The sequence below is a fragment of the Suncus etruscus genome, chromosome 10, assembly GCF_024139225.1.
Source record: "Suncus etruscus isolate mSunEtr1 chromosome 10, mSunEtr1.pri.cur, whole genome shotgun sequence".
Lineage (NCBI taxonomy): Eukaryota > Metazoa > Chordata > Mammalia > Eulipotyphla > Soricidae > Suncus > Suncus etruscus.
Window position 1 is genome coordinate 38,888,243 of NC_064857.1, and position 25,836 is coordinate 38,914,078.

Consider the following 25,836-nt stretch of genomic DNA (forward strand, 5'->3'; position numbering starts at 1 on the left):
GGGACAGACAGGTGCCTGGCCCAGCCCGCTCGGGGCTCCGGAGCGCACGGCCGCACTCCCCGGGGCGCACGAAGGGCCGCGCCCAGCTCTGGTCTCTCCGCCCCCAAGCCCAATGGTTGGTAAGCGGCACCTCTCGCTTCTTTCTGCGCTTCTCGCCAAGCCAAAATATTTATCCTCACAACTGCTGGGGGTGGTGGTGGTGGTGAAACAGGTCTGTTGGGGGAAATAAGGTGCAAATACAGGGCTATGGTAGCCCAAGAGAGCTCAGGATCCCCGCACCCCCCCAAAGCCCTTGCTGCTGCTGCAGAGGCTCCTGCAGGTGCCCCCCCACCCCCCAGACACCTCCAAATGCGAGCTATCGACTGCACAAGCTCGGCAAGGGCTGAAGTGGATTGTCCCCAGCCATGGAGCTACGGAGCTGACCTCCCACCCTGCCTGGAGACGCCCACAATCAAATCCAGCTCTGGACCCTATGTTTGTTTTGAGGCCACACCCGGCTGCGCACTAAGGTTACTCCTGGCTCTGCGCTCAAAAATCACTCCTAGCTCAGGGGACTATCTGGGAAGCTTGGATTCAAACCCAGGTCTGTCCCGGGTCATCTGCGTACAAGGCAAACGCCCTACTGCTGTGTTACCACTCTGGCCCCCTTTGTCTGTTTTTGTTGGGTGGTCACCTCTGGCTTTCCCTCTGTCCTTTGAATTCAGGCCTTTCCCTCTGTACAGGTCCCTGACTCTGGAAGGGGGTGGGTGGTGGACCCACAGTGTGGGCGGAACAACCATAGGCTGCTTGGGTCACACTCCCAGGCCCTTGCTCCCATCCTCACCTTTCCTTTCCATCCAACAGCCCCTTCTGATTCTCAGCTTGTCACCAAAGACGCATTTAGTGGCCTCAAAAGTCTCTGGGACTCTTGACACTCTGGATTTTTTATTTTTTGAGGGGGAGTGTTTGGGGGCCACACCCCAAGGTACTCAGAGGTTATACCCCTGACTCTGGGCTCAGGAATTTTATTTTGCTTGGGGGCCACACCCAGCTGTGCTCAGGCGGGGTTACTCCTGGCTCTGCACTCAGAAATTGCTCCTGGCAGGCTTGGGACCATATGGGATGCTGGGGATCAAACCTGGGTCCGTCCCAGGCCAGCTGCATGCAAGGCAAAGGCCATACCGCTGTGCTACCACTTGGGCCCCCCAAGCTCAGGAATTCTTGCTGGTGGTTTCGGGGAACCAACTGTATGCCATACTGGAGATAGAACCCCCAAGTTAGCTGCTTGCATGGGAAGCAGCCTACCCACTGGACGAGCATGCCCGGCCAAGCACCCTGGACTGTTTGGGTGCGTGTCCTCCGAGGACCCACTGGCCCCGGGCTCCACCCGCTGGCGGCTCCCACGTCCGAGGAGCTAAGAGAAGATCTATTAATTTCTCAGCGTGGAAATCGATGCTCTTGTCAGGGCGGCGATCGATGCTGGCCCAGCCCGACCGGGGGCCAGCCAGGGCTGGCAGGGTCAGGGTCTAGGGCTCGTTCCAGGTGCAGCTTGGCGCTGCGAGGTGGGAGACTCGTAGAGGAGGGAGCCCGCACCCCCAGTCCCGGGCAGAGCGCACCCCGCAGCGCGCGAGCTTCCAGTGCCACCCGGTGGCCACTCCGGACAGCGGCCTCCAGCTCTTCCCTTCGATCTCCCCTGCGCTTCTCTTTCTTGTCTTTTCCTAGGTTCAACGTGGGTTTTATTTTTATTGAATTTTACTGGAACCCAGCTACAATCCTGTTTGTAATCATGGTGCTTAAATAAATAAATTTATTATTATTATTATTATTGTTATTGTTATTATTATTGGATTTGGGGCCACACCTAGTGATGCTCAAGGGTTACTCCTGGCTCTGAAATTCTTCCTGGCAGGCTTGGGGGATCATATGGGACGCCGGGGAATCAAACCATGGTCCGTCCTAGGTTAGCACGTGCAAGGCAAATGCCCTACTGCTTGCGCCACTGCTCTGACCCCTTAAATAAAGATATCATTTATTTTATTTTATTTTATTTATTTTATATTTTTGTCTTTTTTGAGGGAGGGTCACACCCGGCTGCGCTCAGGGGTTACTCCTGGCTTTGTGTTCAGAAATCTCTCCTGGCAGGCACGGGGGACCATATGGGATGTCTGGATTTGAACTCCCGTCTGTCCTTGGTTGGCTGCATGCAAGGCAAATACCCTACCACTGTGCTATCTCTCGGGATCCTCCCGCAGACAGACGGACGCACCCTTGGAGGGGTGAGACTGGGGTGAGGGGTGATGACCTGAACTACCCCTTGGGCACCTCTCACTTCCGTCCCCCTCAAACGCAGCTGCTTTAAGGCGGGGAGGAAGGCGGTGGGTGGGAAATTGCAGATCAACTTCCCAGGGACCTGGGGACCAGTCCCGAAGAGATGCGATGGGTCTGGGCTCAGGGCGTGGCCAATAAGATGGGCGTGGCCCAAACGGGGCGTGGCCCAAACGGGGTGTGTCATCGAGGGCTTGGCCCAGAAGGGGCGTGATCGGGGAAGGCGTGGTCTAAATGGGGCGTGGCCAGAAGGGGCGTGACGTGGAGGGGCCCGGTCTAGATAAGACATAGCAAAGAAGGGGCGTGGCTTAAACGGGGCGGGGCCAGTAAGGGGCGTGACCAACACGCACCACGCCCTCCAGCCGCTGCTGGAGGCTTTATAAAAGCCGCCCGGCGCACATGCCGCGCTCAGACGGGCTGCCCGGCCGGGGCGAGGCGGGTACCGCCGCGATGCTGCTGCGGGGCGGGCAGCGTGGGCAGCGGGGCAGCCACTGCCGGGCCCCGGGCCCGGGCTGCAGCAGCCTGCTAGCCTGGTTGATGCTGACCTCCGCGGGGGCCGCGCCCTGCCTCGATGGCTGCTGTCCTCTTGGCCTCTCGGGGCTGCGTTGCACCGGCCCGGGGGCCCTGGAGAACGTGTCCCACCTGTCAGACGCCGGGAACCTGATGGAACTGTGAGTGGTGGGTGGTCGGGCCCGGCTGCGCGGGGTGCCCGGTGCCCCGAGGGCGCGAACCAGCTACCCGGAGGCCCGGGATGGAGGAGTGGGAGATGGCTGACTGGCTGCCTGCTGCCCGGTGTGGGGTCCCCGGGGACCCTCGCCTCCTGGGGGGCTGCGAGAGGCATGAGGGCTCCCCGCCGCCGTCTAGAAGCTGCATTCTGGGTCTCAGCCGCCTTGGTGGGCGATGGAGAGTTTCAGATGTCTCTTTAGCTGGGCACCCGCACCTCGGGTTTCTTTCCTTCTTTTATGGGTTTTTGGTTTTTGGGTCACACCCCGCAGCACTCAGGGGTTACTCCTGGCTCTGCACTCAGAAATCGCTCCCTGGCAGGCTCAGGGGACCATATGGGATGCTGTGGGGATTCGAACCACCGTCCATTCCTGGGTTGGCCGCTTGCAAGGCGAACTGCTGTGCTATCTCTCCGGCCCCCCATCTTTTTGTTTTTATCAGGACTGGGCAGTCATGTCCCCCATCTCTGGAAGGGCAGTGACTGGAGGACATATGAAGGAAGGCAGAGCTTGATGCTCTGTCCCCCTCATTCGTTCCCTCAAACCCTCATCTTTGCCCTGGGGAGTGTGGGCAAATTCATGCCAGTTCTCCAGGCCGTCACACCCGGGTCTTTCTCCCTCCCAGGCCCCTAACTGGGAGCAAGGGCCAGTACCCTGCAGTCCTCTGACCTCTTGCAGACTTCCGTCAAAAATATACTAAAGCACTTTTTTAGCTGCTGGTAAAACCTTGGGGAGTATTCTGTGTTGATTGGCCTAAAGGTACTCAAGTATCACTCGGAGGGCTGGGAAATACTTGAGTATATCGTGTCTGATGGGGCTGGCAAGACTTAAGAGGTGATGGAAGAGATTGCTAGAGAATCTTGCTCATCGGCCTGGGGCTTAGAGGAAGCACCAGCACCCCAACTTCATGCAAGGCTAGTGTGTGTGTTTGTGTGTTTGTGGGGGTGTTCCAGCGCCTGCTGGAAGTCACTTGAGTAGCTTGCAGTATTGGCACCAAATTCCTTGGGTAAGTCGTGGTAATTAACGGGAAGGTACTCAATCTCTCTGGAGGCCCCAGGGAGATGGAGAGCTGAGGAGATGGCCTTGTCTGCTGGGACGGGATTCAAGCCGCCCACCCCCGGCCCTCCATATATCACCTCCCTTCGTCTTCCAACTAGGGCCCCAGGGCACCTGCAGGGGGGGTTCTTCCCCATTTCCCAGTTTCCTTCCAAGTCCCCCAGGGGCCTTGCTGGGGGTTGATTGGGGCAAGGGGGTGGCACAGACAGGCCAGGACTGGGGACGCAGAGGCAGTCACCCACGGGGAAGAACCGAGATGTCCCTTTGGGTGGAGCTGCAGCCTGACCCCTGCCTCCGCCCGCACCACCCCCCCTCCCTCTCCCGCAGTGCTAACGAGGAGATAATGGACTCGAACAGACTGATTGATTATGAATCCACACAAACGAGGCAGCTTTGAGGAGCTCCCTGACAGTTCAAACACACGCTGGCCTGCCCACTGCCTTCACACCCTCTTCCAGGGTCCCTGCAGGGTGGCGTGGGGTGGGGTGAAATAGGGACCCCTCAAGGCCCTCTGAGTCCCGGAGGTTTCACCCTTAGCCTTAGGGGCCGAGGGCCAGATACCTGACCAAGGGGGAGGAAGAAGGGGTCACCGGAGCTGGTCCTGGTATCCCCAAGTTAGGCGGTTGGGGTGGGGGGGATTGTTCCAAGATCAGGCAGTGAGTTCAAACCAGGCATGAGCTTGTATGTGCTGTGTAGGGACCCTAACATGTTGCTGCATGCTAGCGAGTTCTCCAGAACCCACACTTCCCAGAAGCAGAACTGGGCCCAACCCAGCCTCAGACATTCCCCAGTCCATCAGCTCTCCTTTCTTTCCTGCCTGTCTGGCTTTCTTGAGCTCTGTCTTATCTCTGATTCTCTGTCTCCCTTCCCTTATCTGGCCCACTCCTTGCCTCTCTCTGCCTGCTTCCTCTCTGGTTCCCTGTGTCTTTGTCTCCCCCCACCCTTGGCCTACACTGGGGCGCAGACTTGCGCATGCATTTCACATTTCAGCCTCTTTACACCACCCCACGTTCTGTCTCCTCCCCCTCCTTGTCCCTCTTCTTCCTGGTTCCTCCTGGCCAGATGGGGCTTAGGGGGGGCGGCTCCTGGCTGACACGGGACACTGTGACACTGTCTCAGCTGGAAACTTGGTGGTAGTCGTGGGTAAATTGGGGTGGAGGGTGTCTTCTGGCATCTGTCTGAGCATCGCAGCAAATTGTCATGACCCAAAGCTTCCTCCCCACTGGGTGGGGCAAGGACAGTGAGAAGTGTAGTGCCCTGCCCTGTGTAGAAGAGGGTATTTCTGCAATCTTCAGTCCCCCACAACTGAAATGTGCAGGTGGAGCAGCAGATGGACGGGTGTACTTATAAATGGGTGCCGTGGTGTTCGTGTGTGTGTGTGTGTGTGTGTGTGTGTGTGTGTGTGTGTGTGCACATTTATGTGTGAGAGAGACAGCTGTGGGTGTACCCATGTGTAGGAAACAGCTGTGGGATGCATGTGGGGTGGGCAGGTCCTTGTACATCACCTTGTGACAGGCTGGATGGACAACACTTGGGTGGATGCCCATGTGTGCTCTGCACGTCTGCATGTGTGAGCTGTGAGTGGGCATATGTTGGCTGTCATGCCAGTGGACAAGGCAGGTGGGGGACACAGTAGTGCGAGTGTGACCCTCATCGTCTCTCTCCACAGCTACATCGAGAACCAGCAGGATCTGCAGCATTTGGAGTCGGGTGACCTCAAGGGCCTAGACGAGCTGAGAAACCTGTGAGAAGTAGGGCTGGGGGGCTTAGGGGGGGCTCAGTGCAGGACTTGGGGGCCCCAGGACCTCAAGGCCTGTCGGGACTGGCAGAGTGAGGGGTCCAGGTGGTTGGAAATTGAGAGGGGGGTGTTGGGGCCGTTGGGCCTAAGCTACCGCATCCTCCCCAGCACCATCGTCAGGAGTGGTCTCCGGTCCCTGGCGCCAGATGCCTTCCGCTTCACCCCTCGCCTCCATCGCCTGTGAGTGACCGGGCTTGGGAGAGCGGGTGGGAGGCACCCAGACCAGGGCAGCTAATGCGATTGCCTCCCTGGGGAACTGTCCTTAAGAAGTCCCCAGCCTAGTCAGGGAAGCTGGCTCACCCCTTCAGTTACCCTGAGGCCTCATCTCCCCGCACATCTGCCCTGGAACCCGCCCTCTTGCTGGGCTCAGAGACACCCAGTCACCTCTTGGCTGGACAGAGGAGTTGGGGCTTCTAGGTGCTATTCTCACTTCATAGATGTCCCTGCTGAGAGAGAGGAGGGTGGGACCCATGCTCACAGACTGGCCTGTGTCCTCCAAACTCAGCTGTGTCCAGAGTTTTCAATAACCAGAAATAAACCGAGGGCCAGAGAGATGGCTCACTGGGCAGGGGCATAAGCTTTGCATGGAGGAAACCCCATTCCAGGCCCAGTGCCACATGGTCTCCTGATCCCCACGCCAATGACCGAGCTCTCCACCTACAACACTACCAAAACAGGTGACGCTGCATGACCAGTTACTGTCTGGGGCCATTTCCGGAACAGCAGATAATAACGGGGTGCATCTCTGGCTGAGGGAAATTGTGTCCTTTCATTTCATAAAGGTAGATTTTGAGGATCTGGAGGTTCTGCTGCTGGGTGGAGCCGTGCACCTGTGAATAGCAGAAACTCAGCCCAGCCCTGCCTACAGCCGAAGGGGCAGGTCTATATGATCCCTAATTGGTGGGGTTGCTCCATAGTAGCTCCTGCAATTGCCCTGTGGAGGCTCACGTAATGGGGCTGGGGCTGGGCATCCAGCTCTGACTGAATTCACCTTTTCCATCTTCTGTACCAGAAGCCTGGGGCCTTTCATCCCCCTAGTCCTCAAGCAGGGGAGAAAGGAGTGGGGAGGGGACCTGAGGGAACACTTTGAGACCTCGGTCAGGTCATGGTCATCCGGTAGGGTGCAAGGGAGTCTGAGCACCCCATCCTCCTCCTCCTTCTCCTCCCACCCATCCCCTCTGTGGGAAGGGGAGCACAGATGGAGCCCTGTGTCCACAGCTGGGGCCTCAGCACTTTGCCAGCTGGGGCTAAGGGTGGGGGAGGAGCAGCGGCTGTTCCTCCCCCCTCCCAGGGGTCTGGGAGGGGGTTAAGTGGGGTTAACCCTTGTTGTTCCAGGGAAAAGAATGGTACTTAAAGAGCAGAACCTGTCCAGTCTACATACACATACATACACCCCAGGCTGACTGGCACTGGTTGCCAGGAGAGGAAGGAGAAGCTATATGTTAATTCCTGTGGCTCTTAGCACATGTATGCGTGCATAGGCACACACACCCACGCATGTGCTTGCACACACATGCCACTTCCCAGGTCAGGAGGGGGTCGGGGGTCAGGGGGTCAGGGTCTGTCTCTCTGTCTCAACTCCCCTAGGAATCTTTCCTTCAATGTGCTGGAGTCGCTCTCCTGGAAAACCATCCAGGGCCTCCCCTTACAGGAACTGTGAGTCGGGACTTCCACAAACGTGCAGCGTGTTTGTGCATGCCTGCGTGTGCGCGTGGGTGGGTGCCTACGTGCAGGTTGTGTGCATTCATGGGTATCTGGGTGCGTGTGTTCTTGGGATGGTACTGTGTGGCTAGGTAACTGCATGCATGCATGGAGGGGTACATGCATGGGGGCTGTGCCTGCGTGCCAGTGTGTGCTCTTGTTTCTCTGTGTCACTCCTTGTGGAACTGGTGTCCATGAGTTTGTGGGATCTTTGGGGGCTGAAACAGAATTATGCCTGCCTGTGCATCCCATCAGAGACAGCAGGAGGGGAACAGACAGGAGGTTCTTGCCTTTCTCCTAGCCAATCCCACTTTGATCCCTGACACCTCATATGGCCCCTGAAGCACCTGCAGAAGTAAGCCTTGATCATAGCAGGGTGTGTAGAAGGGGTGTTAGCCTGGGGTCTTAGGAGGGGAGATAGCCCCAGACTGGCTCCTGGATTGTCTGACGTGTCTGAGCAGAGCTGCACAGGCAAGGACCCCCAAATCCAGCACCCCATGGCAGTTCGTGTGTGCCAGAGGCCTCTGGGAGACAGTGCCCTTCCCTTCTGCTCATCAGACTCCAGCCCTTCCCCAGCTTCTCCCTTGCCTCCGCATACCCACCCTCCTCCTGCTTACTGAGCCACTTCCTTCTCTCACTCCACCCTGACTCTGATATCCCTCATCCCCACCAGGGTCTTGACTGGGAACCCACTGCGCTGTTCCTGTGCTCTGCTCTGGCTGCAGCTCTGGGAGGACGAGGGGTGGGGCGGAGTGCGCCAACAGAAGCTGCAGTGCCAGGACCAGGGGCAGCGACCCCTCAGCCACATGCCAAACAGCAGCTGTGGTAGGCACCAGAAGGGTCGCTGCTGAGCAGGTCTTGGGGGATGGGCTGGCAAGATCCAGTTGGGGGAAGCTGAAGGGTGGAAGTGGTTTGGTTCAAGGTCCCTGGGCAGTGGGCTATTGCTGGGTGGGGGTTGGGACCACTCTCTGCTCTCACGTGCCTTTTGGCATCCTGGCCCCCAGAGTTGCCCACGTTGAAGGTCCAGGTGCCCAATGTCTCCGTGGACGTGGGGAACAATGTGTCGCTGCAGTGCCAAGTGGAGGGGCGGGACTTGAAGAAGGCTGGCTGGAACAAGGTTGAGCTGAAGTCATCAGCCATGGTGATAGTAAGCAGCCCTTTACCCCTGAGTCCCTTCCCCATGCCCCCATTCCCCCCTCTATGCCCAGCCCTCCCCTAGGTCTGGAGTCTGAGAAACAGGGAAAGGGAGCATGGAGGAACAGATCAGAGAGAGTTCAGCGTGGCCACTCAGGTACAAGTGGGTGCTAGTCCCAGCACACTTGGGGTTCTGTCTGGGAAGGCCATGCTGGTTGGACAAAGACCAGTGTTTTGTTCTGCTCCGTGGACACAACTGGTCTTTTTTTTTGGAGATTCTAGAAGTGTCTCCAGGATGGGTGTGTGATGAGCATGTTTGTGCAAGAGGTGTGGGGCCAGCCAGTGTGCTCACATAATAGGCTTTCCTGGTTGGGCACCCAAGTGGCAGTGATGTTGGCCCTCTGCCATCCTGCCTGCCTCTTCTGGCACCCTCCACCGCTGTCTGCTCTCCATACCTGCTGGAGACCTTTGGGGGACAGTACCTTTCTCTTCTGCTCGCCACACTCCAGCCCTTCCCCAGCTTCTCCCTTGCCTCCACATACCCACCCTCCTCTTGCTTACTGAGCCACTTCCTTCTCTCACTCCACCCTGACTCTGGTGTCCCTCATACCCATTTTTGGACATTTTTCCGAGCCTTTGTCCTCTGGTTGATTACAGGCAACTGAAAGCCACAACTGTCAACCCCAAATCCCAAAGCCCTTTGACATAGGGTTGGGTCAGGAGGTTAGAAAGGACTTCCATTTGGGAAGGACTTCTTTCTTGGGAGTGGGGAGGTAAGACCAGAATCCGTGGAGGCCCCTCCCAGAGACCAGAGCCTCCTGGACTGGACTGGTCAGGGCAAGACAACAGGCTGGCCTTGATGTTCTGTGGAAATGTCAGAATCTGACTTTCCAGGCTAGAAGCCAGGTATGTTGACCAATGCTTGTGCTTTCAGAAATTGCCTGTGGACAGTAGGGAGGGCACATGGCCCCAAGAGAGAGAGAGGGGATTCCCTGGCATGCCACACCTTAGCACAGATCTGAAGGAGGAGGAGAAACAGGGGAAGGAGAACAGGGCAGGACTGGCCCCACATGTGCACAAGAGTCTGGAGAAACTCATCTGAACCTTTGAATCCACATACTTTAGGGACTCTGCCCTACACTAGGGTCCAGCCCACATACATGAAGTCTCCAGATAAAGGAGTTGCCCCAACAGCTGTGTTTCCATTACGATAACACAAATATCACTCTAGATCATTTTTATCTCCCCCTTCACTTTACCAAACAAGAAAAACAGTGGTTCAGGACAACTGGGATTGCCTTTCAGTCACATCATATACTCAGAGGGTCTCAGGAAGAGAATCCGAGCCTGATTCCACTGTACAAGGCTGATTCAGATCAAGCTATTGTTGTCTCCCATTCCAGTGTCTTAAGCTATTGGGGGCAGCCCATGCTGCTGTGTTGAAGTGCTGCCTTACCATTGGCGCCAGCCATCTTTCTGCCCTGTGGGTGCCTGTCTCAAGGGTGTGGAGGTGCCATCTTAGCTGTGAATCAATGAGTTGCTGGTACTACTAGAGCCAGAGCAGTACTACAGGAGGAATGACACTTACCTAATATGTGGCTGACCAGATTCGACCCTGGCATCCTATAGGGTCCCCTGAACACTGCCTGAGGGTCTGGAGCAGGTAGGATGTTGCCTTGCATGCAGCGACCCAGGTTTAATCCCTGGCATCCCATATGGACCTCTGAGTACTGCCAGGAGTTTATTCCTGAGCACAGAGCCAGGAGTGATCCTTGAGTGCAGAGCCAGGAGTTAGTCCTGGCTTTCCCCCCAAAGAAAACATGCCCCAATACTTTCATTACTAGGATAGTTGGGTATACTAGGATACTAAGGAGAATTTTGAGGGTATTGACTTGCTTTCAGTTCCTCAGTTTCTTCATGGAAAGTTAGTGTCTCCAGATAAGATCCGAAGGCGCTGGACTCTGCTGTCCCCTCTCATCAATCTCCTCATCCTCCTGACCATTTCTCCTACTTTCCATCTGGAGCCAGGGGGGCTCCCCCAAGTCATTCGCTCCAGCCTGATGCCTCCAACCCCAGCTGATGATCTCTTCTCCCTGACCCAGGAATCTGGGGAGCTCCCAGTCCTACAGCTGACCCTGTTCGATGTCACTAGTGACCTCAATAGGAAGAATGTGACCTGCTGGGCCGAGAACGATGTGGGCCGCGCTGAGGTCTCTGTGCAGGTCAACGTCTCCTGTGAGTGTCCGCAGCTGTCCCCGGGCTCACCCCAGCTCTGTTGCCCTGGAAGCTGATGGGGAGGGTGGGGGGCTGGAGCAAAGGGGTGGGAGTGTTGCTCCACAGCTGCTCCCTCCAGATGCTTCCAGATTCCCATGAAAACCTGATCCTTTGGGGGACTTCCTGGGGCTCATCAAGGCCAGAGGGATGGAGCAGGATTTCTTTCTGGCCCTTTGCCCGAGTCCCACTACCTGAAGCCCTGCTCGCAGCTGCCCCTCTTCTCCTTGGGCCGCTGCCCCTCCCCCTGGTTTTCCCCTTCTAACCCCACTCCTCGGCAAACCCACTGCCTAATTTCTCTAGATCTGACCAGGAATTCGATCAACTCCTTCTATGATGTTGTTTTGTTTGTTTTGGGGACCACACTTGGTGGAGCTCAGGGTTTAGTATTCCTGGCTCTGCTCTCAGGGATCACTCCTGGTGGGGACTGAGGGTCTTATGGTATGTTCGGGATCCAGATGAAAAGCAAGGAGGAACTGAGTCAGTTCAATAGGCAATAGGCAAATGTCCTGTTTACTATACTATTGTTCCAATCCCTCTATCAACTCTTTTGTGGGCTGGAGAGATAGCACAGCGGCGTTTGCCTTGCAAGCAGCCGACCTGGGACCTAAGGTGGTTGGTTCGAATCTAGGCGTCCCATATGGTCCCCCGTGCCTGCCAGAAGCTATTTCTGAGCAGATAGCCAGGAGTAACTTCTGAGTACTTTTGCTTTGAATCTTATGCAGTTTTTTTTTTTTTTTTTTTGGTTTTTGGGCCATACCCTGTGAGGCTCAGGGGTTACTCCTGGCTATACGCTCAGAAGTTGCTCCTGGCTTCTTGGGGGACCATATGGGACGCCGGGGGATCGAACCGCGGTCTGTCCTAGGTTAGCGCAGGCAAGGCAGGCACCTTACCTCCAGCGCCACCGCCCGGCCCCGAATCTTATGCAGTTTTGTGTGTAGAAAAACACATATACAGCCTGCCCCCTTTAAACTCATGATTTTCTTTTTCTTTTTTTTTTTTTTTTGGTGCTTTTTTGGGCCACACCCAGTGACACTCAGGGGTTACTCCTGGCAATGCACTCAGAAATCACTCCTGGCTGAGGCCAGAGAGATAGCATGGAGGTAAGGCATTTGCCTTACATCCAGAAGGACGGTGGTTCAAGTCCTGGCATCTCATATGGTCCCTGTCCCTGCCAGCGGCAATTTCTGAGTGCAGATTCTGGAGTAACCCCTGAGCGCTGCCGGGTGTGACCCAAAAACCAAAAAAAAAAAAAAAAAAAAAAAAGAGAAATAGCTCCTGGCTTGGGGGACCGGATGGGGTGCCGGAATATTGAACCATAGTTCGTCCTACGTTAGGCCTTGCAAGGCAGATGCCTTACCACTAGTACCACCACTTTGGCCCCTAAACTCATGATTTTCAACCTTTCTTATACCTGTGTACCAGCAGTGACTATTAACTATCCCTATCAGCTCTCCAAAAGACACTCTATTTGTAGTCCTAACCTGATATTTTGGGACCATCATTTATTTGCATTTAAGAATAATTTATGGGGCTGGAGAGAGGGTGCAGTGGTGAGGCATTTGCCTTACATGCAGCAGAACAGTAGTTCGAATCCCGGCATCCCATATGGTCCCCCAGCCTGCCAGGAGTGATTTCTGAGTGCAGAGCCAGGATTAACTCCTGAGCACCACCGGGTGTAACTCAACCCCCCCCCCCAAAAAGAATAATTTATGATGCTGGAGCTATAGGACAGGGCAGAGGGCATTGAGACCACCAGGAGTGATTCCTGAGCACTGCTGGGTATAGCCCCAAAACAACACAAAAAATAATTTTACACATATTTGTTTCCTTAGAGGTTAACTTTCTCTGTTCTTGCACATTTCTCTGTTCTTGCACATGTAGAAGTGGCATTGTAGCACAGTTGTCATTTTGTGTCCCATCTCTTTTGTTCAACATTCTTTTTGGGGGGGCACACCTGGAGGCGCTCAGGGGTTACTCCTGGCTCTGCACTCAGAAATCACTCCTAGCAGGCTCGGGGGATCATATAGAATGCCAAGGATCGAACCAGGGTCCTTCCTGGGTCATCTGCATGCAAGGCAAATGCCCTACCGCTGTGCTATAGCTCTAGTCCCTCAACATTCTTTTTATCTTTCCATTCAACATTCTGTTCTAAGGTTCCTCCTTGGCAGAGGGAGTAGCTTTAGCTCATCCTAGCTCTATGGATTACAAATCACTAGTCATTATCTATGGCGTGAGTGCCATCAGGGATATCAGCATCAGTTGTACATGTCTATACATACATACATACATGCATATTCATATTATTGAGGGACTTTTATATTTTCCCTTTTGTGTCAACTTCAAACCCATCTCTCTTTTTCAATTTTTGGTGGTGGAACAGGCCATGCCAGCGGTGCCCTGGAGCTACTTTTGATGCGGTGCCCAGAAATCATTCCAGACAGTCTTAGGGGACCTTGTGGCACGTGGGATTGGTGCTGGGAATTGTAATACAGACTTCGTGTTTGCATAGCACATTCTGCTCCCTTTTGAGCTATCTTTCTGGCTCACAAATACCTGGCCCCTCCTGTCCTACTTTTTTTGGGGGGGCAGGACCCATACCTGCCCGTGCTCAGGATTTACTCCTGGTTCTGCACTTAGGCATCACTTCTGGCAGTGCCCAGGGGACCATATGTGGTGCCAGGAATCAAACTCTGGTTGATCACGTGCAAGGCAAGCGCCCTGTCCTTGGTACGAATTCTCTGATTCAAGCCGAGTATTTTTTTTCTTCAGATTCTTGTTTGTTTGTTTGTGTTTCGGTTTTGAGGCCATACTTGGCGAAGCTCAGAGCTTACTCCTGGCTTTGTGCTTAGGGATCACTCCAGGTGGCAACCACCTTGCCATCTGATGCTATCTCACTGATCTTGGGCACTACCTGGATCCCAAGAAATCTGGCCTGTGCCAGCCCAGACCCGCTTCTCCCACCATGTGGCTGATCCGTTGTTACTGTTTTTCCCAGTCCCAGCCAGTGTGAAGCTTCACCCTGCCGTGGATATGCACCACTGGTGCATCCCTTTCTCGGTGGACGGGCAGCCGGCGCCCTCGCTACGCTGGCTTTTCAATGGCCTCCTGCTTAATGAGACCAGCTTCATCTTCACCCAGTTCCTGGAGTCCTTGCCCAACGAGACTGCTCGGCATGGCTGCCTGCGCCTCAACCAGCCCACACATGTCAACAACGGCAACTATACGCTGCTGGCCGCCAACGCCCTGGGCCAGGATGCCGACACCATAGCGGCCGCCTTCATGGACAACCCCTTTGAGTTCAATCCGGAGGACCCCATCCCCGGTGCGAGGGCCCCTCCGGTCCCTGGGGACACCTCTATCCCCGTGTACACATGTACAGAGAGCCCCTGTCCTGGGCTGGGTGCCGCAAGAAGCCAGTTCCAGTGCTGGCACTTTGCAGACCTCCAGCCCTGCCCTTTACCTTTATGCAGCCTTTATAAATATGCTCTTGTTTTGTTTAAGTATCCTTCCTTCCTTCCTTCCTTCCTTCCTTCCTTCCTTCCTTCCTTCCTTCCTTCCTTCCTTCCTTCCTTCCTTCCTTCCTTCCTTCCTTCCTTCCTTCCTTCCTTCCTTCCTTCCTTCCCTCCCTCCCTTTCTTTCCTTTGTCCTTTTTTTGTTTTTTGTTTTTGAGCCACACTAAGCAATGTTTAGTGGTTACTTGTGGCTCAGAAATTGTTCCTGGCCGTACTCATGGGAACCATATGGGATGCCAGGGACTGAACCTGGGTCCCCCTCATGCAAGGCCAGTGTCCTACCTGCTACACTATCACTCCAGCCCCGAGACCTAGGCATTTTGAGCTTGGAGCTCTTCTGTTCACTGGGGTTTTCACTGGGGCTTTATCTACTCATGTGTAGCCCTGTGCTTTCTCCTTCAAAGTCCAAGAGCCTCTCATCCCATCCCCTACCCTATCCCACCCTCCTTTCCCTTCCCTTCCCATCCTATTCCTTCCCCTCCCCTCCTCTTCCCTCCTCTCTTCTCCTCTCCCCTCCTCTCCTCTCCTCTTCTCTCCTCTCTCCTCTTCCTTCCCCTCATCTCATCTCCTTTCCTCAACCTTCTGTCCTCCCCTTCTCTCTTCTTTCCACCTCTCTCCATTTTCCCCCTCCTTTCACTTCCTCTCCCCTTCCCTCCCTTCCCCTTTACTCCTCTCTCTTCCTCTCCACTCCCTTCCCATCTCCCCTTCCCGTCTTCCCTCTCCTCCACTCCTTTCCCTTACTTCCCCTTCTCTCCCCTCTTCTCCTCTATACTCCCCTGCACCCCTCCACTCCCTTCTTTCCTTCTTTCTCCTCCCCTCCTCTTCTTGTTTTTTCCTTTCTCTCCTTTCCCCTTTTCCTCTCCTCTTCCCTCCTCTCTTCTTCTCTTCCTTCCCCTCTCCTCTCCCTTCACCTACCCTCTCTATTTCTCCTCCCTTTTCTCTCCTCCCTTTCCCCTCCCCCTTCCTCATCCTTTCCCTCTCTTCTCTTTCCCCTTTTCTCTCCTACTTTTTCTCCTCTACCCTTTCCTCCCCTCCCTTCTCCTCTCTTCCCCTCTCCTTTCCTCCTCTTTCTGTCTCCCCTGCTCCCAGGGATGAGTCCTAGAGGGGAAGTGGCCTCAGCACTGTCCTGTCCTGACCACTTTCTCTCTTCTCTCCCGCTGCAGTCTCCTTCTCTCCAGTGGGTGAGTAGCCCAGGGCTGGTGGCGTGTCTGCCTGCAAAGTGCACTTTGGACCAGGGTGGGCAGCTACTGGAAGGCCCTTATGCCAAGGCCCACCTAGTTGCCTGCCTCTGTCCCCACAGACAGCAACAGCACATCTGGAGACCCAGTAGAGAAGAAGGAGGAAACACCTTTTGGGGTGAGCATAGGAAGTAGTACAAGTTTGGCCAGGACTGGGGTGGGTGGGCAGGCTTGGGGACCAGCTGCAAATCACTCCCTCCAGGATGTCCTGAGCTCTGCAGCTACTCCCAGCCTGGGGGATGCGATTGGGGGCATACCTGGGCTCTCCTGTAGGCTCTAACCCTCACCCCCACCCCAGGTCTCTGTGGCTGTAGGCTTGGCTGTCTTCGCCTGCCTCTTCCTCTCTTCATTGTTCCTTGTGCTCAACAAATGTGGACGAAGGAACAAGTTTGGGATCAACCGTGAGTGCGGGATGCAAAGGACTGTCTGTCTTTCTCTCTATCCATCTGTCCTGGCTCATTTCCTGGCCCTTCTGGCCTCTGTGTGCTGCTGGTTGGGGGGAGGGTTGTACCCAAGAGGAACTCTGGAAAGTGTCTTTGGGGCAGACAAGCCCCATGCAGGCTGGTGGGAGTGTGGGAGCAGCTGCTAATTGGTGGCTGGATTGTTGTCAAATACTAAGTGGGCCTGGGAGGTCTGGCGGGTTCTTTGGGGGCCTGGAGGGCCTGGGGTGGAACAGGAGCCAGATGAAGAAAGGCTGGACCACTCTCCCCCACTCCCCTCCATGGGCTCACTCCTGCCACTTCCACTGCCAGCTCCCCAGGATGTGGGGCCCAAGGGTGCCCAGCTGAGAGCCTTCCTGTGGCTGTGCCCCCTCCCAGGCCCTGCTGTGCTAGCTCCTGAAGATGGACTCGCCATGTCCCTGCACTTCATGACCTTGGGTGGCAGCTCCTTGTCCCCCACCGAGGGCAAAGGCTCTGGACTCCAAGGCCACATCATTGAGAACCCTCAATACTTCAGTGACGTCTGTGAGAGGCTGGGCTGGGCTTGAGAGAAGGGGACCTGCATGCATGCCTCAGCTAGCATGTGTGTGTGTGTGTGTGTGTGTGTGTGTGTGTGTGTGTGTGCATGTGTCTTGAGTACACATATGCCCAAATGTGCCCCTCTGTGGGACATGTGTCTGAGTCCATATGTGCCCACCCTGAGCCTGAAAAAGCCTCCCCTCCCTGCCTAGCTCTCCCCTATCCACACCAGCCAGGGACTAGGGTTCAGTGAAGGAGCCCCGTCAGCCCCCATTCACCAGGGCTGTGCCCTCCTCAGCTTCAGCCCCGCCAGGTGGTCCTGTCCTTGCCCCTCCCCGTCCTTCCCCAGACCAGGCCCTGCCTGAGCCTCCAAGCTCCTCCCCAGGCGTCCATCACATCAAGCGCAGGGACATCGTGCTCAAGTGGGAGCTGGGCGAAGGTGCCTTTGGGAAGGTCTTCCTGGCGGAGTGCCACAACCTGCTTCCAGACCAGGACAAGATGCTGGTGGCTGTCAAGGTCAGACCCTGGGCCACCCGTACCCTATCGTGCCAGGACTTGGGGCAGCATGACTGACCAGCTGGCCCCATTTCGTCCCATCCCCTGCCACCAGGCCCTGAAGGAGGTGTCAGAGAATGCACGGCAGGACTTCCAGCGCGAGGCTGAGCTGCTTACGATGCTGCAGCACCAGCACATCGTCCGTTTCTTCGGCGTCTGCACCGAGGGCCGCCCTCTGCTCATGGTCTTTGAGTACATGCGGCATGGAGACCTCAACCGCTTCCTACGGTATGTGGGGCCCCGGCTCAATCTGTCCCTGTCCCTCTGGTCGGACTGGTGGCATTCACTTTACTTTTATTATTGTTTTTTTTTACTTTATTTATTTATTTATTTATTTATTTATTTATTTATTTATTTATTTATTTATTTTTGGTTTTTGGGCCACACCCGTTGACGCTCAGGGGTTACTCCTGGTTATGTGCTCAGAAGTTGCTCCTGGCTTGGGGGACCATATGGGACACCGGGGGATCGAACTGCGGTCCGTCCAAGGCTAGCGCAGGCAAGGCAGGCACCTTACCTCTTGTGCCACCGCCCGGCCCCTTATTTATTTATTTACTGGTTGGTTGGTTGGTTGATTGGTTGTTGGGCCACACTCAGAGGCGCTCGGGTTCACTCCTGGCTCAGTGCTCAGAAATTGTCCCTTGTAGGCTCTGGGACCATATAGGATACCGGGAATCGAACCACGGTCTGTCCTGGATCAGCATGGATGGCAAACGCCCCACCGCTGTGCTATCTCCCTGACCCCTTTTATTGGTTTTTGGGCCACTCACAGTGCTCAGGGCTTATTCCTGACTGAGCTCAGTGTTCACTCCTGGTGGGCTTGGCCGTGTGCAAAACAAGCTCCTTCTTGCTGTACTATCTTTCCAGCCCATCAGGTACTTTCTGAGCTGCAGGCGCCATATAATATCTTCTCATGATTGTATATAATATAAATAGATAATAGAGATAACACAAATAGATTCTTATGTTTCATTATCCTCAGCCATTTATGTCAATTTATCTTTGAAGAGTATTACTAAGGATCTATATGTCTGGATAGAACACCTCTGATAGATTTATTACTTTATTTATAATGTAACTTTGAGCAATGTATCCATTTCACTGATGAGACTTGGCAAAGGCAAGTGACTGTGTGTTCTGGGGCGTGAAAGACCTAAAGGTGGGGCCGGAGAGATAGCACAGCGGCATTTGCCTTGCAAGCAGCCGATCCAGGACTAAAGGTGGTTGGTTCGAATCCCAGTGTCCCATATGGTCCCCTGTGCCTGCCAGGGAGCTATTTCTGAGAAGACAGCCAGGAGTAACCCCTGAGCAATGCCGGGTGTGGCCCAAAAACCAAAAAAAAAAAAAAAAAAAAAAAGACCTAAAGGTGGGTGTGACTACAGGCAGAGTCTGACTGAGGCAGTCACTGTGTCTCTGTTCTGTCCTGTGAGGAGGGGCAACAAGGAAGGGTAGAAGACACTTGGAATCACTCCTAGTCCAGATATTCAATGGAGTGGTGGCTCAGCTGTATACAAGCAAACACTTCTGTTGTTCTCTCTGCTCATGACTTTTACTTATTAATTTTGACTTTGGGGCCACTCCTAATTTTTGTTTCTACTGTGCTAATTACTGAATCCAGGGCCTCTTCCATGAGAGGCAGGTGCTTCAGTACTGAGTTTTGTGCTCAACCTGAGTTGAGCTGACTTTGCCAAGTACTCTTCCTCTGAGCTCAGTAATCCAATCAGTAAGACAAACCAGAGGGAAGGGTGGAGTGATACAACAGCAGGTAAAGTTTAACTGAACCTGGGCTCAATCCCCAGTATCCCTTATGGTCCTCCTGCCTGCCAGAAGTGATTTCTGAGAGCACAGAGCCAGGAGTAACCCCTGAGTGCTGCTGAGTGTGGCTCAAAACCAAAGCAAAACAAAAAAACAAGACAAACCAAGGGGATGGGCTTCTGGGTAAGAAAGTACCAAAAGGGGCCAGAGTGCTAGGACAGTAGGTAGGCCAATAGCCTTGCATTTGGTCTACCTGGATTCAATCCCCAGCAACCCAATAGAATCTCCCAAGCCTGCCAGGAGTAAGCCCGAGCACCACCAGCTCTGGCCCAAACAACTGAAAAAAGAAAAAGAAGAAAGCAGATGTTTGTCCAGCTGATGCTATTTTGGTATGTCTCCTAACAGGTCCTTGAGATTGATGGATCAATTGTGTGGCCAGGATGGCCATTCAAGTGGGGGGAGACTTGGGGGTCTGAGTTCATTCTTGGGTGGAGGCACCCCAGTAGCCCAACATTGGTACTTGCCCCCTGCTGAGTGTATGTGTGAGACTGGACAGTCCAAAAGAGCCAGAGGAAGTGTCCAGAGAGGTGACAGAACACAGAGGTGTGGGATGAAGGATAAGACCAGGGGTTCCCCCACATGGGGCTCAGTGCTGGATGGAGCTCAAGAGGGAAGTAGGAGGAGGGAATGTAGGAAGCTCCTAAATGAGCTAGAGGTGTGCCAAGGGGTGTGGATCTCTATGTTTTGGGGTTTTGGAGCCACACTCAGCAGTGCTCAGGGCTGACCCCTGACTCTGTTGACTCCTGACAGTGCTCAGGAAATAGTATGGGGTGCCGGAAATTGAATTTGGGTTAACTGTGTACAAGACCCTGCCTACTGTTCTATCTCTCCAGACTCTCTCTCCTGAGCCCATAGGCTAGGTAGCTCCTAGGCACCCTTGTTCCATCCACCCACCTCTCTCTGTCTATTTTTTGGGGGGTCACACTCGTTGATGACGAGGGATTATTCCTGGCTATGCACTCAGAAATTGCTCCTGGCTTGCGGGACCATATGGGATACTGGGGATCGAACTACAGTTTGACCTAGGCTAGCGTGAGCAAGGTGTACACCCTACCGCTTGCGCCACCGCTCTGGCCCCAACACCTCTCTCTTGATCCATCAAAGAACCTCCCCCACCTCTGTACCATTTTGATGTCGCTCTCTAGGGAAACCTTCCTGACTCTCCCTGTAGATCCCAAGTGCCTGCAGCGCACCTCATACGACTCTCCGTCTCTTGTTTCTCTTCACATCCCATACCCCCTTATCAGAGTTCTCTTCCTTGCAATGTTCAACAAACATGGAACATGGGAAACGAATAGGGGTGGAGAAAGTTATGCAGTAGGAGAGTGTAGTGCTGACAGCCATGAGTTTGGGCCATCATTACAGTGGACTCTTGAAGTCCTAGGAGTAAGCAGTCAAGCTAGAAATAGAGCCGTGCGTGTCAGGAGGTGAAGGTCTCCTAGAAACTTCTGCAAGGAAGAGCCTACAGGGAAGGCAGTGATGAGAGAGGAATCAAAGTCTTGTTTGTGCTGATGATGCAGTAACTTCAGGAAATAGGACGGTGAGGTCTGGAGTGATAGCACAGCAGTTAGGGAGCTTGACTTGTGCATAGCCAACCTGGGTTCAATCCTCAGCATCCCAGGGGATGTTATCAGAAGTGTTAGATTCCTGAGTTCAAAGCCAGGACTGTTTCCTGAGCATCTCTGGGTGTGGCCCCCAAATTAAAAACAAAAAGAAGAAAAGAAAAGAAAGGAATGCATCTGTTCCTTGCAGTGCAGTAGAGTCAGATGGAAGTGGGCAGCATACTGAGCTGTTTGACCAGGAATGGATAGTGCCCATGGGCAAGAGATTTGGGGGTATTAAGCAGCAGCTGTGTTCTAGGGGTTCCCTGAGAGGAAAGGCTTGAATGTGAGAAGTGTGGACATCCTGGCCTGCCCCCATCCCAGCCTCTGGGTACTGCAGCTTCCTTGTTCTTCTGTCTCCAGCTCTTCCAGCCCCCTCTCCTATTTCACCTCTCTGCTGCAGGCTCCTGACCCACCCTGTCCCCCTCCCTTTGCAGGTCCCACGGGCCTGATGCCAAGCTGCTGGCCGGAGGGGAGGACGTGGCTGCGGGTCCCCTGAGCCTGGGTCAGCTGCTGGCAGTGGCTAGTCAGGTAGCCGCGGGAATGGTGTACCTGGCAGGTCTACACTTCGTGCATCGGGACCTGGCCACACGAAACTGCCTGGTCGGTCAGGGGCTTGTGGTGAAGATCGGTGACTTCGGCATGAGCCGGGACATCTATAGCACTGATTATTACCGCGTAAGGGTCCCCTCTTCCCTCCCATAACCCCACCCTCCAAACTGTGGAGTCCCTAGATCCTGAGTTCTCCACCCCACCACTCTGGCTGCACAGAAATGAGACTCTCTGGTTTGGGTTTTTATCCTTCCTGGCCTCTCTAGGCCCTAGTGGAGGAAAGTTTTTTTTTTTTTCTTTAAAAAAAAAAACCAACTTTATTTATTTATTGAATAATTGATTGATTGGTTGTTGGGCCACACGCAATGGTGCTCTGGGATTACTCCTGGCTCAGCACTCAGAAATCGAGGCAGGCAGGCTGGGGAGCATATGGGATGCCGGGAATCCAACGGAACCGGGTCCCTCCTGGGTCAGCTGCATACAAAGCAAATGATCTACTGCTGTGCTATCTCTCTGGCCCCAAGTCTATTTCTTGATCAGAAATATTTCTTTTTTCTTTTTTTTTTTTCTTTTTGCAGTTTTTGGGCCACACCCGGCATTGCTCAGGGGTTACTCCTGGCTGTCTGCTCTGAAATAGCTCCTGGCAGGCACAGGGGACCATATGGGACACCGGGATTCGAACCAACCACCTTTGATTAGATTTGATTTGAACCAAGCACCTGGATCGGCTGCTTGCAAGGCAAATGCCACTGTGCTATCTCTCCGGGCCCCAGAAATATTTCTATTGCTGCTGTCAGCAACAGTACTATGGGTCTTTCCCTCTAACCCCAGGAGCAATTTATTTATTTATTTATTTATTTATTTATTTTTCAATGCTGGGCCTGGGGCGTACATGCAGGGCGAGGCCAGCTCAGGCCCCCTGAAGGTGATGCAGCTCTGCAAATGCCCTCCTTCCCTCCTCCACCCTCACCGCTGCAGGTGGGAGGCCGCACAATGCTGCCCATCCGATGGATGCCACCCGAGAGCATCCTCTATCGCAAATTCACCACCGAGAGCGATGTGTGGAGCTTTGGCGTGGTGCTCTGGGAGATCTTCACTTATGGCAAGCAGCCCTGGTACCAGCTCTCCAATACTGAGGTCAGCCCCGACTTCTCTGGTGCCTGCGGGGAACCCACCTGCCCAGCCTGGTTCATGTTTCTGCACACTTTCCCATTCCCATTCCTATTTCTTTTCTTTTTCTTTTATTTATTTATTTATTTATTTATTTATTTATTTATTTATTTATTTATTTATTTATTTATTTATTTTTGGTTTTTGGGCCCCACCCGGTGGCACTCAGGGGTTATTCCCGGCGCTGTGCTCAGGAATTGCTCCTGGCAGGCTGGGGAGACCAGATGGAATGCCAGAGATTGAACCTGGGTCCATCCCAGGTCGACCACATGCACATGCAAGAGAAATACCCTATAGCTATGCTATCACTCCAGCCCCTCCTATTTCTTTTTATAAACTAAAAAATAAATAAAATAAAAGCTGGGCCCGGAGAGATAGCACAGCGGCGTTTGCCTTGCAAGCAGCCAATCCAGGACCTAAGGTGGTTGGTTCGAATCCCGGTGTCCCATATGGTCCCCCGTGCCTGCCAGGAGCTATTTCTGAGCAGACAGCCAGGAGTAACCCCTGAGCACCGCCGGGTGTGGGCCAAAAACCAAAAAAACAACAACAACAACAACAAAAAAACGCTTAGAACCACGCACAGTGATGCTCAGGGGTTATTCCTGGCACTGCACTCAGGAATTACTCCTGGTGGGACACAGGGAACCATATGAGATGTTGAGGATCCCACCCAGCTAGGCTGCATGCAAGGCAAAAAACCTTACCCACTGTACTCTATAGCTCAGGCCCCTATAATTAATTCTTTTTTTTTTTTTTTATCGCATCACAGTGAATTACAAAGTTACAAAGTAATTCATGATTGAATTTCAGGAGCACACTGTTCCAATGACAATCTAACTGCCTACCAGTAACCGTGTTGCAAAGCTTCCTATTCTTGGGCCACTGGCTATCTATCCTAAGGTCCAGCCCTCCGGCTCAGTGCCATATCCTCCAAGAACTTGACAAAGGGAGTCAGGATCTCATCCCCTGTGCCTCGCTGTACCTTACCACCTTGGGTGGGCATCAGTGGGGTAGGGGAAAGGGGACCCCATGATCCAGGTGCTTGCTCGCTATCCCCAGCAGCCCCCCAACCCCCTCCTTGGCTCGCAGCTGTCAGTTTCCATTTCTCCTCCTAATGCAGTCTGCTCCCCTGAGGCTGCTGGGGTGGGGGAGAGGGTTATAGATTTTAATTTTCTCAAGCACTGAGAGAAGGAATGGAATTAGTGCCGCCCATAACCAAGTCTGCTAATGGGGGGGGGGAAGGGGGAGAGTCTCTAAGCTCTGGCTCCTACTTTCCCCCTGACACCATCTCTCCATCCCTGGCTCCCTCTGCCATCTTCCAGTCCTTCCAGGAGTCTGACTTCAGTTTCCCCTGCTGTGACTTCTTTTCAGAGGAATTCATGCCCATAAAGGGGGTACCTCCAGAAGAAAAAAGGGGTGTTGCCCTTTTTTCTTTCTTCTCTATTCCATATCAGGACCTGGTTTGGAATAGAGACCAGGCCCTGTTCAGCCCCAGTCCAAGGGGAAGGGGGTCTACAGCAGATTAGCTGCTTCAATTTTTATTTTTATTGTTTTTGGCTTTTTTTTTTTTTTTTTTTTTTTGGTTTTTGGGCCACACCCGGTGACGTTCAGGGGTTACTCCTGGATATGCGCTCAGAAGTCACTCCTGGCTTGGGGGACCATATGGGATGCCGGGGGATTGAACCGCGGTCCGTCCTAGGCTAGCACTCTCAAGGCAGACACTTTACCTCTAGCACCACCACGCCGGCCCCTGTTTTTGGCTTTTGGGCTACACTTGGTGACGCTCAGGGTTGCTCCTGGCTATGCGCTCAGAAATTGTTCCTGGCTTGGGGGACCATATGGGATGCCTGGGGGTCGAACCGCAGTCTGTCCTAGGTTAGCACATGCAAGGCAGACACCTACCACTTGCACCACCGCCCTGGCCCCAGCTTCTTCAATTTTTTTTTTTTTTTTTTTGGTTTTTCGGGCCACACCCGTTAGATGCTCAGGGGTTACTCCTGGCTAAGCGCTCAGGAATTGCCCCTGGCTTGGGGGGACCGTACGGGACACCGGGGGATCGAACCGAGGTCCTTCCTTGGCTAGCGCTTGCAAGGCAGACACTTTACCTCTAGCGCCACCTCGCCGGCCCCAGCTTCTTTAATTTTTAGAGGGCCACTTCCAGCGGTGCTCAGGGTTTGCTCTTGACTCTGTATTCAGGGATCACTTCTGCTGCGGCTTAGGGGACCATATAGTACAGGGACTAAACTTGAGTCAGCTGAGTGCAAGGTGAACACCCTCTGCTGTACTATTAATGCTCCAGCTCAAAATCAGCCCCTTTTTTTCAGAACCCTTACCTGTAATCCTGCATACAAGTGAGCACACATAGACACAAAGACACACAGACACACACACACACACAGACACACACACACATTGCCCCCAGCTGACCCTTCCCTTCAGACCTCCCTCCCCTGCACATTTGGGGAGGAATTTGGTAAATGCCTTGGCCCCTCCACTTTGTCAGCACATTAGGATTGTCCACTGAGGGTCGAATTCCAGCCTTTCAGAGAAGCAATCCTATGGCTGGCCCAACCTTCCCCAGGAACCAGTTTGAGCCTCCTACCCCTGAGAATCAGGGAGGAAAGGAATCTGGGCCCCTTCATCTCCTTTCACACTGGGTCTGCAAGCCCAGCCATGGCCCAGTGCCTCAGAAGCTGGGGTGGAGTCAGGGTGGGGGGCAGGCGTGATTGGATACATCCTGCTGTCCCAGTCCAGCGCAGGCTCCTTTCTTTCCCTCACACGGCTCAGGCCATCGAGTGCATCACCCAGGGCCGGGAGCTGGAGCGGCCACGGGCCTGCCCACCCGAGGTCTACGCCATCATGCGGGGCTGCTGGCAGCGGGAACCCCAGCAGCGCTGCAGCATCAAGGACGTGCACGCACAGTTGCAGGCTCTGGCCCGGGCGCCTCCCGTCTACCTGGACATCCTGGGCTAGAGGTGGCCCCGGGGCTCTGAGGGCAGCCTTCTATGATCTCAGAGCATCCAACTCCCCCTCAGCATGCAGGAGGGGACAGGTGGGGCCGGCGTGGAGAATGTGCCCGCTCTTCCAGGCAGTGTCCGTCATAGCAATTATATTTATGATCCCTTCCTGTGTCTCTTGTTGGTTTTTGAGATGGTGTCTCTCTGGGAAAGGGGGGATGGGGATTCCGGGAGGGACACGGCTCTCTGGGTGCCCTTGCCTCATACCTCTGTCACCTCTACGCCATCCGTGCCTTCTAGCCGCCTCCGAGCCGCCGACATCACCTAGCCTCTCACAATCTGCCCCTCTTGTTCATGTCCAGGAGTCTGGAGTCACCGAGGGAGTCAAGAAGCTGGATATTGTAGGGAATGGGATGGAAATATTCCAAGAGGACATGCCCTTGCCTTACTGATCCTTGAGCCCTAGGTGGAACAAGTGCAGGAGAGAA

The 25,836-nt window shown here is 54.1% G+C and overlaps 1 protein-coding gene across 2 annotated transcripts; it reads left to right on the forward strand.

Moving 5' to 3' along the window:
- Positions 1–2,734: 2,734 nt before the first annotated feature.
- NTRK1 (neurotrophic receptor tyrosine kinase 1) lies at positions 2,735–25,516 on the forward strand. Of its 2 annotated transcripts, none has more exons than XM_049781952.1 (17): positions 2,735–2,975; positions 5,752–5,826; positions 5,989–6,060; positions 7,468–7,536; positions 8,255–8,406; positions 8,586–8,728; positions 10,818–10,950; positions 13,985–14,311; positions 15,665–15,682; positions 15,802–15,857; positions 16,038–16,140; positions 16,492–16,704; positions 17,084–17,214; positions 17,309–17,481; positions 21,107–21,347; positions 22,200–22,358; positions 25,179–25,516. In XM_049781952.1, exons 1-17 carry the CDS (start codon positions 2,755–2,757, stop codon positions 25,362–25,364), a joined length of 2,472 nt encoding a protein of 823 aa, XP_049637909.1. In that variant the 5' UTR covers positions 2,735–2,754; the 3' UTR covers positions 25,365–25,516. The 2 variants fall into 2 exon arrangements, with proteins under 2 accessions (XP_049637909.1, XP_049637910.1); XM_049781953.1 differs by having other exon boundaries at positions 16,558–16,704.
- The last annotated feature ends 320 nt before the right edge of the window (positions 25,517–25,836 follow it).